This window comes from Geospiza fortis, unplaced genomic scaffold (assembly GCF_000277835.1).
Source record: "Geospiza fortis unplaced genomic scaffold, GeoFor_1.0 scaffold41, whole genome shotgun sequence".
NCBI lineage: Eukaryota > Metazoa > Chordata > Aves > Passeriformes > Thraupidae > Geospiza > Geospiza fortis.
In genome coordinates this window covers 12,991,988-13,011,041 of record NW_005054299.1, presented here as the reverse complement: position 1 = coordinate 13,011,041, position 19,054 = coordinate 12,991,988, and the positions used below count along the sequence as shown (strand labels likewise).

Below are 19,054 nucleotides of genomic sequence, written 5' to 3'. Positions count from 1 at the left end.
TGAAAACCAGCAAGTGCCCTTGTCCTGCGACTTGTCAGAGCTTGCAGTAGCCATCAACAGTCTCAAGTGGCAACTCAGTCTGCACTGGGAGGTCATAGCAACCCACTTGCACCTCTGCATATGAGGGAAGTGATCACAGAGCCCTGTGCAGCTTGCCACCTGTGCAACCACCTCCAGCTTCATATCCCAGCAAGCCCTTTCCACAGCATGCCTGGCCTGCCCTCTTGGAGCCTGTGATTCCTTCAGCCTGAGGCTAGCTGTGCCTCAGATCCTGCAATTCTCCTTCCCTGGCAGGGCCTGCACCAAACCTGCATCATGCAGGGTCCCACCTTAATGTTAATTTGGGGAAATCTTGCTTTCACCCACTTGCACTGTCAGTGCTTTACTTTAAAAAGTCTCCATCCAGGTGCATCTGCTGTTGGAGCTCCCTATTCAGCTTTCCATCTTTGGCAAGGTGTTGCATCCTCTGTCTTCTAAACACTTCAAGTCATCGTGATTATTGTCACTGCATCCCCCTGCACAGAGCTGAGGTATCCTGGTTATCCAAATGCTCATGGTGTCATCATGCTGGGCTTTTCCCAGGGCAGAAATTTCTCTTCAGCAGAAATTCACCCTTGCTCCCTGTGCCCAGCTGTGAGGCCTCTGTGATTATAAAGAGCTGAAGGTTTGGGAGCTGGGTCGAAGGTGTCTCTGTCCCTCCAGCAGAGCAGACTGTGGGGCTGTGCAGTGGCAAGGCTGCACACCACTGTCTAATCTGCACTGCTGTAGTCCCCTGACCTTCAGCTAATCTCCTTTCCCCTGTCTCTATTACTTCCAGCTAGGAACTGGAGACTCAGCAGGTGCTACTCTGCTCTGAGAGAGGCCACGTGTCTCATCCACTTTCCTTCCGAATGCTCATGAGGATCTCTGCTTGCTCTCTTTCCCATAGTGTCATCCACCTCCTCTCTAGCACTTGTCTCTCGGCATCTGTTTCTCTGTGTTCTTGCCCATCTTACCCTCCTTGAGCCTGTACTGACTGAAGGGAGTCCATATTTTCATTTGGTTTTTTCCCCTTTGTTTCTAGCCTTCATCAGTCATCTGTCTTCTTGCACCTCCGAGATCCCAGGCTGCAGTTTGCACCTTGCAAGTGCTCTTTAATTTAGATCTCTGATTTCTTGCCTCCTTTTCCAGCTGCCCTCTGCCTCTGTTTGTAGTGGGGGCTATCGCCAGCCTTGGATGCTTCTGCTGCGGGTTCTTCATCTAGGTCCCTGCCCCTGGCTGGAGTAAAGCGGTTTTATTATATTCACCCCTTTTGTTTTCTGGTGCTTTAGCAAGGAGACATTCAGTCCTAGCTGTGTGTCCTGCTCCTGCTCAAGAGATTTCCATGCTTGGAGGCTCAGCTGAGGCTGGGAAGCAGGTTGCACTGAGCCTGGCTCCAGGCAGCTGATTTTTTCCTCCTGCACTGAAGCACTAAGGGTGAGGAGGACTGGTGTAGCAGGATGCAGCCCACCAGACTGCTTCCTTCCATTTCCTGAAGATGAGTGAGATCCTCCAGGACAGGAGCTGCTCCCAGTGCCTCTCCAGCTATGCCAAAGCCAGAAGGGCTGTGGCAGCCTCCAGTTCTCACTTCCTTTCTGCTGTCTAAACCCTGTGCTAAACAGACCTCACCTCTCCTCTGTGGCAGTCTCTGCCAGCCTCTCCTTGCAGGGACTGCCATATTGGGTGCCTTTCAGGAGGTGCCTAACAAGTAGCATCCATGGGCTAAGCCCATGGGCTTTGCCTGGCTCAGCATACCATCTGAGGAGGGTTCTCTCTTTACTGCTACCTCTGATCTTTCCTCTCTCCATCTCGCCGGGTGCAAACTGACCTGAATTAACCTCTTGTCTCCTGGGTGCTCGTGGTTCCTGGCCAGGCTGCCTCTTCACATCTTCTAACTTTCTCCCTCACCTCCCACTTGTCATTTTAGCGTAGCCTCCGCCCTGCATTCTGACAACCATGACCGCTATGAGCGCCTCACCTCCGTCTCCAGCTCTGTGGACTTCGACCAGAGGGACAACGTGAGTAGCCACAAGAGTCAAACGCTTTGCCTTTGCGGGGCCAGGAACCCACAGCTTGGCTCAGCCAAGGGCTCTTCAGAAGAAACACTTTTGCCTGTTCCTGGGCCTTAAGCCCCACATCTTGTAATGTGTGAGTGTGGTATAGAGCTCAAGGAACTCTGCAGCTCTTAGACATGTGCTAAAATAAATAGGCTCTAGATAACTGTGGCTTAACAGACATCTGTCCAGCCTATAATCTCAGCATTACAAACAATTCCTACTTGCCAGCTCTTCATCACGCTGGCGTCTTTCTCTACTGGCTTTTTGCTTGCTGAAGGGGAGGATAATGTGTGTGATGGAGAGGGGGTGAAGCTCCCCCAGGTGTCCTTTGAGGAGCACTGCCTTGGCCCAGCCTACCTTCCCAGTCCTTACAGGGTTTCTCTTGTCCAGCATGATGGCTGAAGTACCTGTATGCTGAATTTTCTGGGTGTGCCATGGCTTTGGAGAGCTTCCATATTAGCCATGAGCCCATGGGTTGCCTTGAAGGTTGGGCTGCCAGTTGGCAGGGGAGAGCCACACAGCAGAGTCCAACCTGTGTTGTGCTTCATGGAGTAGCACTGTCACCTCCTTCACCTTGGCTTTTCTGTGGCTCTGCACATCTGGGTGCTTGTAGTCTGCCCCCCCTCCCCTGTCCCCCAAGCCAAGTATGTGGAAGTACAAGGACACCAGCCTGGTCCCTGGAACCTTTGAAGGAGGGAGGTGGTATAAAGGAACACTGAGTGTAGTGAAACTGTCCTGTTTTCTTTTTGCACAGGGTTTCTGCTCCTGGCTGACAGCCATCTTCAGGATAAAGTGAGTGCCCCAGGACCTATATGGGGGACCCACATGGGGAAGGAGGGGCAGTGCAGGGTTGTTGGGACACCCACTGCAGTACAGCTTCATGAAGTCACTGCCCTTGCTGCAGCCCCCTCTCTGAAGAGCACGAGTGAAATTTGTCCTCTGGTGAGGACAAGCAAAGACAGGACTATGTGAGGAGTCCTAAAGCCAAAATAAGGTCTCACAAAGTGAGTCTGTGACAGAGGAGAGAACCCAGGCCCATGGCTGCCCCACCTCAGTCCCATCTCAGAAACTGTCCCCTGCTCTGCAAAGATACTCATCACCCTGGCACTCTTGCTAGAGGTTCTGTCTCAGAGGTGGCTATGAGGAGGATGCAGGGAGATGCCCTCAGCTTGATGAAGAACAGGAGTAGTGTCCCAAGCACTTCTATTCAGAATGCTGTGGGATAGCATCAGCATTTGAATGTTATCAGGGAAGGCAAGGCCCACCTGGGTATAAGGTGTCCAGTTGCCTCTCCTGAGGGACAGAGAGCAGGGCCATGGGGAGCAGGGCTGGGTAATCATTGCGCAGGCAGGTTTCTGCCCAGACTGCTTCAAGCCTGAGTGCTGGGCTCCCAAATCCAGAGTCTGGCTACAGCTCTGTAGGGCAGAAGGAGGGGTGCTGTGTGTGCCCAGATCAGGAGGGCAGCTGCAACCCTGTACTTTTCCCCAGCACTTGAAGAAATGCAGAAAATTGCCTGACAGCTTTTCTCTCCTTGGCAGGGATGATGAGATCCGGGACAAATGCGGAGTTGATGCAGTGCACTACCTGTCCTTCCAGAGGCACATCATTGGGCTGCTGGTGGTTGTGGGTGTGCTGTCCGTGGGCATCGTGTTACCTGTCAACTTCTCAGGGGACCTGCTAGGTGAGAACAAGGAGCTTTTGGCTGGGCTGGGGCATCTGCTTTCAACACCATGTTCCAGACCATTGGGTAGCAGTGGAGGGCAGAACAGGACTAACACAGACAAACCCTAACTGCTGTCTCACTTTGACTGTAGTGCATCCACAGGATCATCCTGTGTAACTTGGGTTTTTTAGGTATTCTGCAGGTGATACTCTTGCTGTAGCTCACTCTAGTGGTGCTCTGTCCCACTCAGTATAACTGAACACATTTGTGTCTGCCTCTTTCTCTCTAGAAAACAATGCCTACAGTTTTGGGAGGACAACTATCGCTAACCTGAAGTCTGGGTATGTTTGGGTAGGGGTGGGATGGGTAATTGAGGCCCTCAAGGGGTGTTTTGTAAAATATTCACTTGCTGCAAAGCCTAATCTCCTTTAGGTTGTATTTCTGCCCCTGCTGTGAAGCTACTGTCCCTGCTCCAATTTCCAGGCTGAGCTCCTGGAATTTGATTGTAGGGGATCTGTGTGCTATGCTGAATACACTCATACCCCCAGTGCCTTCAGGGCCTGATCAGCCAGACACAGACTTGTAGTGGCAACCTTGCATTGACCTTTGTGGTCTCCCTTGTGACAGGAATAACCTGCTGTGGCTGCACACCACCTTTGCTTTCCTGTACCTGCTGCTGACAGTGTATAGCATGCGCCGGCACACTTCCAAGATGCGCTACAAAGAGGATGACTTGGTGAGCAGGATCTGGCCACTCTCCCAGACACATTTTCCCATGCCCTGTGGTCATCAGGTAGCCTTGGCGACAATGCTGAGCACCTCAATTTCCACAGCAATTTTAGTGCTGTCATGTTTTGGCTGTTTTTATTCTGCCTGGCCAAAGGCAGGTCACCTCCAGAGCAGCAACCATGACTGCCTGTGGGGAAACAGGAGAGGCCTGCACAGGGTAAACATGTGGAAGGACCCCATTCTTCCTTAGGGGTTGTTCCAGCTGCTTTTACCTTCTTCATTTCTGAAGGGTAGCTGTGTTTCTGTTCAGGCACCTGCAGTGTAAGTCCCTAGCCTGTCAATCTGCAGTGCACCCGAGTGCAGAATGACTACAACCAGCAGAAGCAGAGGAGAAGGGGAGCCCTGGTAGCTAGAATTGATGGGGCCACCCTTTTTCATCACTGACGCAGGTCTTGGGAGGGGGTCTTGCTGCAATCTGGTCTTTTACACCATCCACACCTACCTCTCCTCTTCTTTCCAGGTTAAGCGAACTCTATTCATCAATGGGATCTCAAAATACGCCGAGCCAGAGAAGATCAAGAAGCATTTTGAGTAAGTCTCACTGTGTCCCTAAAGACTGCTCTGTAGCAGGGATGTTTTTATTAGGGTAGTACTAGTGTTATCTGGAATGGCAATAATACATTGAGAGCAGAGAGCTAAGCAAAATCAGTGAATACCTTTATTTTGGGTCGCTCACTGTTATTTTTCTGCTTCTTATCTGAATTTGAAGTATCCTTTGTTTTGTGCCTTGGGAAAGGGTCAGCCATCTCCTGTAGAGCCATAGGGGGTCAGTGTGGTAAGCAATGGACAGGGCATGTCTTAAGTCGTAGTTAAGTTCACAGATGAGATACAGGCAGGAGGTGCTGAAGCAGTGACTGTGGGATGTTGTGCTGCTGCCCTCATCACAGTCTTTGTAAAAAGTATGTCTGTTTCACAATGACATTAATTATTCTTCTGTCAGAACCTCACTGTCAGCGCTGTGGTAGAAAAGAAATGCTTTGTACCCCTTGGGAAGCCTTCTGCCTCTTTCTGACCACAAGTCTGTGAAGGCAGAGGGGGGAGTGTGGGGTCAGAGAGGCTCCTTGTTGCTACAGGGCAGAAGTCCAGAAAGGCTCCTTGTTCCAAAACCTCAGGGATGTAGCATTTGCCCTGTGTTTTACGTCAGCTGTAAGGAACAGAGTGTGCAGGCTCCCCTGCAAACTCGTGGTATGCATCACTGTGCTCAGCCCAGGACACTCTTCTCAGGGCCAGAAAGAAGTCTTGACCACTTGGAGTTTGCTTGAGGGGTACCTTTGGTGCCAGTTGTGATGAACTGATGCTTCTCACCCACAGGGAGGCCTATGCCAATTGCACTGTCCTGGAGGCCCGTCCCTGCTATGATGTTGCCCGGCTGATGTTCCTCGATGCAGAGAGGTAACCTCTATTTTTGGAAAAAAGGCAGAGTGGGCTGATGTTCCTGATACCCCCTCAAGTCTGGTGCCACAGAGCTTTTATGAGTCACCCTCTTTCTTTCCTTTCTTCTCTTCCGCTCTCATGTTTCAGGAAGAAAGCTGAGCGTGGACGAATCTACTTCACCAACCTGCAGAGCAAGGACAACACCCCATCCATGATCAACCCCAAGCCCTGTGGCCACCTGTGCTGCTGTGCCATCAGGGGCTGTGAGGAGGTAGGGGAGTGCTAGAAGTGTTGGGCAGAAGTTGGGTGTCCCATGGCTTGGGTCCCCAGATCATCTCTCCTCTGACCTCTGTCTGCCTGCTCAGGTGGAGGCCATTGAGTATTACACCAAGCTGGAGGAGAAGCTCAAAGATGACTACAAGCGGGAGAAGGAGAAGGTTAATGAAAAGCCTCTGGGGATGGCCTTTGTCACCTTCCACAATGAGACCATCACAGCCATGTGAGTGCAGATGGTCCTGCCCTCCCCAAGAAGGTGACTTGTCCCAGCCTTTGCTTTAAATCAGAACAGCAGCGCTAAGGCATCCCCTCAGCTTGTGCCTGCCAGCCTTTTGTGTCAGCATGTCCTTCTTTCTCTTATCCAGAATCCTCAAAGATTTCAACGCTTGTAAGTGCCAGGGCTGTGCATGCCGTGGGGAGCCCAGAGCCTCCTCCTGCAGTGAGTCCCTCCATGTCTCCAACTGGACTGTCAGTTATGCTCCTGACCCACAGAACATCTACTGGTGAGCAGCTCTGTAGGGTTCAGTGGCCCTGCCAGTGGGAAAGGGGTGCACCCTCCCTTTCTCCCTCTCCATCTGCTCCTTCAAGAGCTGAGTGAGTTGTTCTTGCTGAAGCCCAATGTGGCTGAGCTAGAGGTCTGATCTGACTGGGAGGGGGAAAGCCTTGGGCTGGCATCCCAAGTGCTGTTCACCAGGCTGGGCTGTGGTGTGCAGACAAAGCCCCACACCTGGTATTCTGTCCTGTGCAGCCATCCTGATGTCCTCTTTCTCCCTCCCAGGGAACACCTCTCCATCCGGGGCTTTATATGGTGGATCCGCTGCTTTGTGATTAATGTGGTCCTCTTCATCCTTCTCTTCTTTCTCACCACTCCTGCTATCATCATCACCACTATGGACAAGTTCAATGTAACCAAGCCCGTGGAGTACCTCAATGTAAGGACTTTGGATACAGGTGCAGGGTGGGTAACACAGGAACCACCCCAAGGCACAACATCCCCGGCAAAGCTGGAGATAGGGAGAGAGATTGTCATGGTTCCCTGGGTCCTGTCAACCTGACCATGAGGGAGGTGCTGAGCCTGGACAGGGTGCAGTGGCAGTCAGAGTGCTCGGGCCTTGGCATCAGCAGAGGCAGCTGTACCTGTGGCTGGCACAAGAGCTGGTTCACCATGTAACATGTGATTTCTTCTCTGCCTTGTTGCAGAACCCAATCATCACCCAGTTCTTCCCCACCCTGCTGCTGTGGTGCTTCTCTGCTCTTCTGCCCACCATTGTATACTACTCTGCCTTCTTTGAAGCACACTGGACCAGGTAAGGACAGCCAGCACCTCTTCTTATCAGTGAGCTGATTGGCTGCTGGATGCTTCTGACTACATAAAGCTATGGACTGGATCTTTTTGCTTGAACTTCTGTCTTCCAATCCAACATGGTGTTATGTTGCACTTCTTGGGCACCTGGGGACTGCTGTGGACAGTTGTCCTGCCAGTCTTTGGCTGCTGTTGTGCAGTGTGGTTGTCTGAGCAGAGCTTGACAGGTCTACAAGAAGAAGAAGGCTGGGAGGAGTTGGGGCTGGTCACTGTGAGAAATGCTAGTAGCAAGGGAAGTCTTGGCTCAGATGAGCAGGCCTGGATGCTGTGCCTGTACCATGTGTAAGATGTAGCAGTTCCAAGGGAAAATCATTTTAGTTGCTCTGGCTTCTGGCCACAGGGAAGGCATTTGAATTGCAGAGCAGTAGAAACCTGCTGCTTGTGAGGCACGTTCCCTGCAGGACACTCAATGTAACCTTTGTTTTCTGGTCTATGTTGCAGGGACTGGTGGGGAGGGTGTCACCAGCTCTCGGGATTGCAGGTCAGGGAAGATGATTGCAGAGCCCGTGAGACAAGGGGGAAGGAACGGAGACCCAATAACGGATTTCAAATATGCTGGAGGGAAAGGGGATGTGTATTAGGAATGGACAGGGTGGGATTTAGATTAGACATTGGGAAGTGCTTACTGATGGAAAGCCATTGGGAACACAGTTTATGTGGCTGGTGGGGTGAAAGGTTAACAGCCTCTCTGTCCTCAGGTCTGGAGAGAATAGGACAACCATGCACAAGTGTTACACCTTCCTCATCTTCATGGTCTTGCTGCTGCCATCTCTGGGCCTGAGCAGGTAGGAGTTGTGGGAAGGGTAGGCAAGTACAAAGATGTGGAGCACAGAAGGGGTTGAGATGCACGCCTGATTGTTCTCTTCTTTTTACAACATCCTTTCCTCGCTGCACTGGTGCCCTGGCCACCATCCCCTTGGGAGACTGCTATTTCATTTCAGTTGAGGGAGAGCAGACCAGACCATACATGACTGGGTCTCTAGGACTTTACTTACTCAATCTGCAGATTGACATGTGCCATGATGTTACAAATAATGCAGCAAAATCTGGCATGGTAGTTGAGTACCTGTGAAAAGTCTGCTTGACATTTGCTGGTGAAGGAGGCATTCTCCACCTCTGTGCTCAGTGTGCAGTCCAAATTTTGCACAACACTAGTGAATTCTTCCTTTAAGCCAGAACTTGAATAGGTTATGCTGCTTGGCTGGGTGGGATAGTTTGGTACAGAAGTACTCATGTGTTTGGGTGTATGCCTTAAATGTTCCTGCAGTTTATAAATTGCCCTGTAGAAAACACTGATGCATCACCTGCCAGCCATGGGTGTGGGCTCTAGTGCTGAACAGGGGCCAAGTAGGGGAACAGTGTGAGGAAGAAAAAACTGAGGAGTGGATGGGGGGCAGGGAACTCTAACTGTGCTTGTTGATTCTTTACACATTGTGGGGTCAGGGATCTTTAAGAGCCTACCTAAATTCCAGTGGTGATGTCAGACAAATCTAGAGAATAAGACAAACCATCTGATAGTGGCAGAAGAATAGTCCTTCATCCCACTGGGTGACTACATGTTTGCAACACAGATTAAAAAAGCCTTGTTGCATGTAAATTTGCATCTTGGGCAGGTGAATGCTCTCAGAATGTTTGCATTTTGACTACAAAAGAGACCACGCTTCCTTCTGAGGAGTCAGTCCCTCTGCTGTTGCCTGTTGAGCTCTGCACTCCACCAGTGTCAGAGGATTGGATAGTTTTATATTAAAAAATCAGAATTGAGGAAAATGGGATTTGTTTCTTCTAAGGGAATTTTTAAATCTCTTGTAGGAGGGTACCTTGTACATAACCAATTTCTTCTGTAGAGTCAGTCATCTGTTCCTTACATGGATGTTGTGCCCGAACAGAGGAGAGAGGAAAAATATTGATAGGATCAGAGTAAAGGGATAAAAACATACATGAATAGGAAGCTTTAAATCCCTTTTTGAGTGTTGCATTGTTTAGTTCCATTGTATTTTTTTCTAATGTCCAGTTTACATAATTGCTGGTGACACACTCCACAGGGAACAATACAGTCTATGGTCAGAGCTTTGGATGCTCCTAGAGCAGCTTCTACATATGTCCATTTCTGTCTGTTGCTGCTTCTGATGGTTCATCTTTTCTTCTTGCCTTCTTCCCCCACAGCTTGGATGTATTTTTCCGCTGGTTGTTCGACAAAAAATTCCTTGCTGAAGCTGCCGTACGATTTGAGTAAGTGGCGTTGAGCAGAAAGGCTTTGTTTACAATGGGAGGAGGTTCTTGTTGGCATCCAGAGGTTATGGGGACTCCCAGCTGCTGCCCTGCAAGGAGGGAGCACCCCTTGCAGCGGGCCGTTGCTGCATCTCCCCAGGTGTGTGTTCCTGCCAGACAATGGGGCTTTCTTTGTCAACTACGTTATCGCCTCCGCCTTCATCGGGAACGCCATGGACCTGCTGCGCATCCCTGGTTTGCTCATGTACATGATACGCCTCTGCCTGGCCCGCTCGGCGGCTGAGCGGAGGAACGTCAAACGAGTATGTAGCGGGGCTGAGGGATGGGTTGTGGCTGCACCCAGGGAGGGGAGTGCTGCAGTGGGATCCTGATGGGGCTCACCTGGTGCTGTGCATAGAGCTGGGTGTGTTACATATACCCACTCAGCTCTCAGGGTCCTCCTGCTGATGGGTCTCCGTTCCCTCCCACAGCACCAGGCCTACGAGTTCCAGTTTGGGGCTGCTTATGCCTGGATGATGTGTGTCTTCACTGTAGTCATGACATACAGCATCACCTGCCCCATCATCGTCCCTTTTGGTAAGCCATACCCCTCTGCCTCCCTGTGCCAGAGATGGAGGGGAGGCAAGAAGGCTGATGTGGGAGAGATAGTTCCTCTCTGTCTAGCAAAGAGGCTGATGCCCCACTCGTCTGTCTTTCTTCTCTTCTCCTAGGGCTCATGTACATGCTGCTGAAGCACCTGGTGGACCGGTACAACCTGTATTATGCTTACCTGCCTGCCAAGCTGGACAAGAAGATCCATTCAGGGGCTGTGAATCAGGTAGTGGCAGCCCCCATCCTCTGCCTTTTCTGGCTTCTCTTCTTCTCCACAGTGCGCGCAGGTGAGCACTGGGCTGAGATACCAGCCCTTAGCCTCCTACTGAGCCACTTCCCTGGCCAGGCTCTGATCTCGGCAGCCTCCAGCCCCAGAGCATGGTCACAGTCCTTTTGACACTGATACTTCTGTTTTCCTTTGCCTCAGGGTTCCTGGCCCCCACTTCCATGTTCACCTTTGTGGTCCTCGTGATCACCATTGTGATCTGCCTGTGTCACGTCTGCTTTGGGCACTTCAAATACCTCAGCGCTCATAACTACAAGGTGAGGCAAAATGGCTGGGTGCAGGACCCTTCTCCTTGGTAGCACAGCTCAACCACAAAGCAGCAGGGGCTCTGAGGGGTCCCAGCCTGCTCTTCAGCAGAGCCTGTCAACCCTGACTTCACAGAGGGGATAGTCCTGAGGCTGTCTCTGCTGCCTGTATATTGCTGAGGTGGGACAGCAAATATGTTAGCCTGGCAGTCTTAATTTCTCCTTTTCTCTCCAGATTGACCACACAGAAGTGGATGCCATGGACAACAGGCAGAATGGGAGACCTGCCACCAATCTGCCGGCTCCCAAATCAGCTGTGAGTCATTATCCCCACCTCTGTGCCCTGGCACACTCCCTGTCTGAGTTTGGAAAGGGGGAGGTAACTCCCTGTCTGAGTACCTCACTCCTCACTTTTCATTTTTCTGAGTCAGCACCTGGATCCTCCCAGTGAGGGTGGGAGGCAACTGCTGGGCACTGTGCCCCTCACCTGCTCTCGGTGAAGTGTAACCCCCACACACACACCCCTTTCCCGCTGCTCCTCAGATGCTGTGCATTTACTTTCCATCTCTCTTTCGGCTGGGACGGTGAATCCAGCCGGGTCAGTCTTCCTTCTCATTCTGCATCTTTGCACGCTTGCACGCCAGAAGAAGCTGTCACCCACCAGGCTTGTCCTAGTGCCAACACAAAGGCATCTCCGTGAACATTGCCTTGAAGGCCATGGAAGTACTTTGGGGACTCTTCTCTCCCCTGTCCAACGTTCTGAGACCCCCAGAGTCAGTTTTTGGAACTTCACCGTGGCTCAGCTGGCTCACTCCAACTGCTTCCTTCCACGAGGTTTTTGTAGTGGGAATCTATGCAGGGCTGCAGAGATGGGGTAAAGCAGAGCCTCCTGCTTCCTCAGGAGAGCAGGGCTGGGGTGTGCACATGTAATCCAGGCTCCCTCCTAGGCTCCAAACAGCTAAGAGCAGCAACATTTTGCCAAAAGGAGAATCCTTATAAGAGGCAGGCAGAGCTTTAAGACACATCTGCTAGCAAAAAAGGAAGTGCAGTCTTCCAGTTCACATGGGCTTCAAAGAGCCTGAGAAGCCACATTCTTTCCTAGCCCAGGTGCCCTGTCTCAGGCTGCTGGGGTTTGAAACACATCCGGTGTTTCGGGGCTAAGCTCCACTCCTGGTATACCCTTTCCTGGTATATTCCATGGAGTCTGGACACTTCCTTGCCCTCCCAGCATATCCCCACGCTCAGCCTCATGCATGGTGCTTAGTGTGTTGTGCTCTGCTTCCTGGAGAAGTTCCCTAGACTCACGTGTGTTTCTGCTCTCTCCCTGCCCCTTGCCTGCCCTGACAGAAGTACATCGCCCAAGTGCTGCAGGACTCCTCGCCGGAGGGCGAAGTAACAGAGTCGGAGGAGCAGGGATCGCAAGATGAGGAGCTCATTAATGCAGACGGCATGAATGACACAGATTTCCAGTCGTGTGAGGACAGCCTGATAGAGAATGAGATCCACCAGTAGGGACCTCAAAGGGCGGGAGGGGAAGGAGGCCCAGGAGCAGGGCAGGCTGTGCGCATGGAGACCTGGGAAGAGGCACCTGAGGGTGCTGGCTGCTGCCCTCACCCTCCCGCCCCCAGGGCTGCTGCCTTCAGTGAGGGCAGGGGAGCTGCTGCAAGCTCTCCATCTCCCTGCCCCTCCACCCCTGCGCCAGCCCGCTGCTCGGCAGGCATGCTCTTTACTAGCTACCTTCTTCAACGCATCCCTGGACCCCAGACTCCCAGAGGCTGGGGAGGAGGGGGCCAGAACCCCCGCGGTGCTGCCCTGGAGCTGCAGGGAGGAGGAAAGCTGGGTGCTTTGTGGGAAGGGGCATAAGGGGAACATTTGGAGTCTTCTGAGCAGGCAGCTGTATCCCCTGTCTTTCTGGTGAGAAACACTAATAATTTATTAGATTTACAGGAAGGTGATAAATGAAAAACTTCAGTCAGTTTATTGGAAACCCCACCCAGGGTGGAGCTGGCTTTTGTTGCACCTTCTCCCTGTGCCTGCGTGTGCCCTTTCTCAACTGCTTCCAGCATCCAGTTGGTGTGGCATCCCAGGAGCTGGTCCAGGCCCAGGGGTGGTGACAGGCTTCCCCCTCACCGCAGGGATGGTGATGGTGACCCTTACTTCATGGTCAAGGGTGGCATCACACCAGGGAAGGGGCACTGGGTTCTGGTGAGAAACACTAATAATTTATTAGATTTACAGGAAGGTGATAAATGAAAAACTTCAGTCAGTTTATTGGAAACCCCACCCAGGGTGGAGCTGGCTTTTGTTGCACCTTCTCCCTGTGCCTGCGTGTGCCCTTTCTCAACTGCTTCCAGCATCCAGTTGGTGTGGCATCCCAGGAGCTGGTCCAGGCCCAGGGGTGGTGACAGGCTTCCCCCTCACCGCAGGGATGGTGATGGTGACCCTTACTTCATGGTCAAGGGTGGCATCACACCAGGGAAGGGGCACTGGGTTGACATGAGCTAGATAGGCCCTTGCAGGGTGAGGGGTGCTGAGGGCATTTCTCGTGAGCAGGAGGAGGCGCAGGCAGCCTCTCCCCCAAGTCCTGTTCCCTCCTCCCCCAGGGGCACAGGCAGGGGTTTGCAGCATCATTTAAAGTGGCATTTTTCTTTGCACATTTTACTCCCCTTTCAGACAAATCAACCTGACCCCCATGTGGTACTGCAGCCCCCCTTTTGCTAGCCTGTGTCTGCACAGCAGGTTCAGGCTTGAGGGTGGGGAGGCTGTGTGGGGGTCTCCTGGGTGCTAGGGAGAGGGGAGAAAGGGTCTCAGGCTACAGGCCCTCAACACCCTGGAAGATCAGCACTGCCTTGTTGTAATGAGGCCCCATGGGCTTCCTTCCCTGAGCTGCTGCAGGGTTTTCTTCCAGCTGAGGTGGTGAGAGAGGGAGGGAGCCCTGGGAGAGCAGCCCCTAGGAGCTGTCTCCAGCAAGGACCACCATCTTCAGGAGCATGAAAGCCTCATGGGACTGTGCTGACTTTCTTCACCTGCCCTGACTGGTGTAGGCTCCCCTGCCACCACCCAGCCTGAGAGGGGAGTTGTTCCTCTCCTACCTCTTGCTCTTGCCCCCTTCCTGTTGATAGCTGTGTCCCAGAGGCAGGCAGGGAACAGGATGGGTGGGAGAGGTGACTGGAGCCCCTGGCACATGGAAGGACTGACCCTATTTAAAGACATTTTGTGAGGTTGTTTCTGGTCAGTATCAGTTGCCCTCAATTGCTTCCCCCTTACCCTTGTGTAAAATGTAAAGGAAAATAATAAATCCCTCTGCTATTTAGCTATATTTATTTCCCTCAAACCCTGCCACCATCCTGTTTGGTGCTCATTGCGGACACTATCACCCTCCCTTTGCCTGTCATCTGTGGGTGCTGTACCAGCTCCCTGGGGCTGTACCCTGAGGCCCAGGTGAAAGGGGACGGTCATTTACCTTTTCAATCACCCGTGCTGGCCCAGGAGCTCCAAGCACTTTAATCGACCAGAACAAATGAACTGTCAGCCCTGCCCACCTCAGCTGCCAGGAACGGTGGTCACATCTTACAGCTTTTTTCCCCTGTGCCTTCCACTAGAGGAAGGGAACCGGACCCACAGAGAGCAGGTGGGGGGCTGCTCCAGGGAGGACATAGTTGCCTTTCCTACAAGACTTCTATAGGAATCCCAGGCTTGGAGAAACAGGTGGATGGAACAGAAGAGGTGTGGGTCTTCAGTGCATGGGGAGGGCAGGTCACACCAGCTTCCAGGGCTCAGCTGGGGCTGGAGCACACATGGGTGTGAAGGGGCATGGTGAGAGTCGCCTGTCCCTTCCAGGTAGCGGCCAGGAATGAAATGAGCATGTGAGCTGAGAGTTCCCAGTCCACTCGCAGGCTGGGGCAGGGGAGATGTCGATCCTGCTTCCCTTCTTCTCACACCCACCTACTGCCCTTGCTCCTGGTCCAGCAGGTGGGCTGGGATGCCATGGTCTCTGTAGGTACGGCTGTGCTCCAGGGCTGCCTCTGTGGCTGGCAGGGCCCTACCCACAGAGAGCTGTGTATTCTGAGTGGCACTGTCTGTGTAGAGATGTGTATAATACCCTGTATATATTTGTGTACAAAAGAAAAAAGGAAAAAAAGGAGCCATTGTTTGCAGTCTTTTCTTTGTGGAGTGGGCTGGGGGCTGGGACCTGGGAGGAGAGGACCCCAGCTGCTGCAGGAGCATGCGTGGTGCAAAAGGCGGGGTGGGGAGTAGCGTGAGCACAAGCCCTGCCCTCCTGCCAGCAGCTCAGCCATGGCTCACACACTCTCGCAAAATGAATGGCTTTCCCTCTGACTTGCAGAAGCATCAGGGACTTCACTGCTAAAAGCAGGTAGAGGGGGAGCTGTGTGTACTGAGGCTTCAATGTAAAGAAGATGGTTTGGAAATGATGTGGTAGGGGAGTTCCACTGGTAGCCTCATGCCACGTGTCAGCCCACCCCTGCTGTTCCAGTAGCAAGTTACACAGCCACTCCTGCACTGTCCATTCCAAACCTGGACACCTGGTTTGTGTGGACAGCTACAGCCTTTGGGAAAACGTGAGGGGTGCTAAACCCCTGGAGCACAGAGCATTGCTTTCCCAAACAGGATGCTGCTCATGTGTCAGCTGTGCTGGGACAGACAGCAAGCAGCCAGCCCCCAGGATGCTCCCTGCTGCTCCCTGTGCAGGCTGGATCTGGCATGCTTCCCAGGAGCCTGCTGCATGCTGTGCTCCTTACGTTGTGCACTGTGGCTGTTGCTTGGAGGGTGGCACAATGGAGAGGCGAGGCCTGGCATGGGCTGCCCAGAGACGGACAAGTGACCCCAGCTCCATCCCCGCCTCACTGTGATCGTGTGCCAGCAGTGCAGCACCAGCAGGGGACAAAAGACCTTCCTGCCCACAGCCAAAGGACAAGGGAAGAGGCAAGGCCAGAGAACAAAAAACTAAAGACAGAAAGAAGAACTGTGCCTGCTGCCAAGTCCCTGCAGCCATCACTGTAAAAAGGAAAGCTTGAGGGAAGGAAACAAAGAAATTGCAGAGAGATTTTGCAGGTGTTTTAGGGAAACAGCCTCCAAGCATAAAAGGAAGGACATGGGACAGCCTTTGTGACAGGATTATTGAGGAGCTGTCTCCTGTCCCAGGAGAGGGATCTGTGAAAGCAGCTTTGGAGGCCACTGAAGGGTAATAAGGCAGGAGCTGAACAGGACAACAGCGCCACAAGGATGGGCACAAACCCAAAGCAGGAACAAGCCCTGACCCTGCTGGCCTCTTGCTCTTTGAAAGCACAGTGCTGCCTGCAGTTCCTGCAGAGCTAAATAATGTCCCCCTTATGCAGGGACCCCCTTATGCTTCCAGCCTGTGGCAAGCCTGCCTGGGAAATGATGGAGCAGCCCTTGGAACAACCCACAGCAGGGCATCCCAAGGCTGCCTCTGCACTAGGATGGAACAAGCAGAACAAGCTGCCTGTAACAGAGTCCCCTGTATAGGGACAGGGCAGCTCCAGTGGGTGCTGGCCAGGACTGGACTGGTCCCTTGTGCCTGCAGCAGCAGGACCGTGTGCTACAGCTGGTTGAAACATTTGGGTGTCCCTTCCCTCAGGCAAGGGACGTGGCTCCTGGCCCCATGTGCAACCTGCTCCCTGCCTAGGAAGGATTTACCCCCAGGGCAAGGTGGGGTGAGGTAGAAAGCAGGTGCCCTGTGAGGCCTGGGCTCCCACAGCTCAATGCCAGTGCTGCAGTGAGTCTGTATGGGCACAGCCTCCCCAGCTGCAAACAGGCACCAGGGAAGGAGACAGAGCTCCAGGGCTGGTGACACCCTTTAGGTTCATCCTGTTCAGCCCTGGCACCAAAGAATGGCAATACAGAGCCTCTGTCCTGGGATGGGGCTGGCCTGAGCTGAGCTGCTCATGCCAGGCCAGGCCGTGTCAGATATGCTGGGCTAAGCCACACCAGGCCAAGCTGGGCCATGCCATGCCAGCCAAAGCCATGTTGAGCCATACAGGGTTGCATCGTACGGTGCCAAGCCCTGTGTGGCCATGCCCGCTGGTAACAGCACCACCCAGCATAGCTGCACCATGAGTCACGGAGGGCACGCAGGGGCAGCCCCGGTGTGGCTGTGGAAAGCCCCAGGGCAGTGGGACCTGCCCGGGGAGGGCCCTGCTGGCACCCAGCAGCGAGGGGCAGCTGGGGGTGCGGGGTGCCAGCCGGGCATGCAGGGAGCCCGGGACAGCTGGTGGTGTCGGTGTTGCCCGTGACCACCCGGAGCCCTGATTGACGTGGTGCGGGCACAGTCCCCGCAGGCAAGAGGGAAGGGAGAAGGGACACAACAGTCTGGGGTATCCGGCAGCACCACCGTACTCAGCCGTGGCACCAGAAGGAAGGTCAATAAGTCCTGGGGACAAAGGGGCAGTACTGAGCTTCACCCAGCTACGCTGGGCTGCCGGCAGTGTGGAGCAGTCATCCTCAAATCCATTCCTAGAGGAAAGTTGCTTCCTCTTTTCCTTCCAGCCTCGGTTTCCGTGTGGACCCAACCCTCTCTTCAGGACAATGGTGGAAGGAGTACGCCCATCCCGGCGGTACCCCTCCATCCCTGGGAGCTGGGAGAGGGTGACAGCAGACAGACCTCACCCCCAGCCTGGATCAATAATCCCCTCCCAGTGTCTGTAAACTGTCACTGCTCCTTTAATTCCCCCTCCCACCGCCCTCCCGGCTTTGCTCGTACATCGGGGGGTGGCGGCAGCAGCTTCCGTAAGTCCATCCCCCCCCATCCTCCCCCTTGTCCGACCCCCGGCTTGGGGTTAAGCACCGGGGGGGAGCCCGTCGCCGGGTCCGTCCGTCTCCCCCTCCCTCTCTTCCTCTGTTTTCTAAGCTTATCTAGGCATGCCTACCCCTCCCATCCCTTTCTGTCTGCGGAGATTTTTGCATTACCTAACGCATCCGCAGAGACCCAGAGGCTTCCCAGTCGGGGCGGCGAGTAAACTGAATACCGCAGCCTCCCGGGATGCGCTGCCGACCCCAAAGCCAAGCCCGCGTCCGTCAAAGGGATGCGGTAACATCGAGGGGAGCCTGTGGGAAACGAGGATCTTTGTCATCTGGAGGGCTGGAAAGGGCCTGAGAGCTGCTTGAGCACTGTGGGATGCCATGGGCGGCTGTGATGCCTTGCCCCGAGCTGAGTATGCGGCAGGATACCGTGTGTCAGGGCTGGTTTTGAGGAAGGGAACTCCCCACTTCCGTTGATTTGCAAGAGCAGCTGGCAAACCAGAGGTCTGCAAAGATTTCTGGCTGAACTTCAACAATGATGCTGCCCAAGGGTTTTGCAGTATGCGCGAAAGTGCACAAGGTGTCAGGGACCCTGCAGGAACCAGTGCGTCTTTTCGCTCCCGCCTGGGAGGGGTCAGAGGTGCCTCGAGTACTGGAAAGCATCATATTGGAACTGGATGTCACCTGTGGTGGAAAACTGCCCTGGGGGCTTGGCTTGTCTCATCACACCCCTTCCTCCTCCGTGGAGGACCTGCAGTGTCCGTCAGCATAAGCCTGGGGAGGTGTCAGTAGCTGCCCCCATTGCTTTAGAGACCCATGTGGTTCCTCTCCCATTGTGGGGTCTGAAATGCTTTCCTTTGCTCTGCGCTTGCGTGACCTCCGTGTGCCACTGAGCACAGCCTCCCCGAGTATTTTGAGCCACAGAGCTAAGAATAACTCGTACGGTGCCCGTGTCTGCAGAGAGCTCCCTGTGTCCGCAGCCATGGCCCGTGCTGGTAGGTGGGGTGGGCAAGGGTGCAGGGAACCTGGCAGGGGCTATGGCTAGGGGAAGTTCCCCGGCCACTGGCAGGTTGTGGTATGAGTACCGGGGAGGTGGTGAGGTGGGATCTGGAGGAATGTGGGCAGCTGTACTTGGGATCCCTCCTCCCTCGGGGCCCCTCTGTTCTGGGAAGTGTCTGGGACTGGAGAAGCCATCCTGCCAGCTCTGCAGGCACCGAGTGCCTTGCCACTGGGAGAGACTGCCAGGGTGCGGCTGTGGGGCAGGAGTCATAGGAGGAGCTCCATAGATTTGGGACCATCGTAGAGGAGAGAAAGGCTGGCACTTCCCTGGAAAAGGGTAGTGAGTTTAGAGCATCCCAGAGCAGGCAGAGTCATGGGAAAGAG

General features: G+C 53.7%; 2 protein-coding genes and 1 long non-coding RNA gene across 5 annotated transcripts in view; all 3 read left to right on the top strand.

Moving 5' to 3' along the window:
• The window catches only part of TMEM63B (transmembrane protein 63B), a 17,113-nt gene extending 4,028 nt beyond the window's left edge, over positions 1–13,085 (top strand). For both annotated transcript variants that reach the window (XM_005416220.3, XM_031060032.1), the window contains 20 exons: positions 1,946–2,036; positions 2,830–2,867; positions 3,614–3,756; positions 4,028–4,079; positions 4,366–4,474; positions 4,988–5,058; positions 5,839–5,919; positions 6,049–6,172; positions 6,267–6,400; positions 6,543–6,680; positions 6,956–7,109; positions 7,378–7,484; positions 8,239–8,325; positions 9,704–9,769; positions 9,909–10,071; positions 10,240–10,345; positions 10,480–10,647; positions 10,788–10,903; positions 11,127–11,207; positions 12,239–13,085. In XM_005416220.3, the coding sequence (XP_005416277.2) occupies positions 1,946–2,036; positions 2,830–2,867; positions 3,614–3,756; positions 4,028–4,079; positions 4,366–4,474; positions 4,988–5,058; positions 5,839–5,919; positions 6,049–6,172; positions 6,267–6,400; positions 6,543–6,680; positions 6,956–7,109; positions 7,378–7,484; positions 8,239–8,325; positions 9,704–9,769; positions 9,909–10,071; positions 10,240–10,345; positions 10,480–10,647; positions 10,788–10,903; positions 11,127–11,207; positions 12,239–12,403 (2,194 nt within the window). In that variant the 3' untranslated portion in view covers positions 12,404–13,085. The remainder of the gene's footprint in view (positions 1–1,945; positions 2,037–2,829; positions 2,868–3,613; positions 3,757–4,027; positions 4,080–4,365; positions 4,475–4,987; positions 5,059–5,838; positions 5,920–6,048; positions 6,173–6,266; positions 6,401–6,542; positions 6,681–6,955; positions 7,110–7,377; positions 7,485–8,238; positions 8,326–9,703; positions 9,770–9,908; positions 10,072–10,239; positions 10,346–10,479; positions 10,648–10,787; positions 10,904–11,126; positions 11,208–12,238) is intronic.
• A 16-nt stretch (positions 13,086–13,101) lies between these two features.
• On the top strand, positions 13,102–15,035 carry LOC115948294. Its single transcript, XR_004082124.1, has 2 exons — positions 13,102–14,757; positions 14,864–15,035. It is a non-coding gene; the product is annotated as an uncharacterized LOC115948294 (long non-coding RNA).
• A 2,606-nt stretch (positions 15,036–17,641) lies between these two features.
• The window catches only part of CAPN11 (calpain 11), a 12,894-nt gene continuing 11,481 nt past the window's right edge, over positions 17,642–19,054 (top strand). The window contains exon 1 of one of the 2 annotated variants that reach the window (XM_005416219.2): positions 17,642–17,659. The gene's annotated coding sequence lies outside the window, so the exon portion shown is untranslated. Of the gene's footprint in view, positions 17,660–18,564; positions 18,667–19,054 lie in introns of those variants that run through there. The other variant, XM_031060062.1, reaches the window with a different exon arrangement.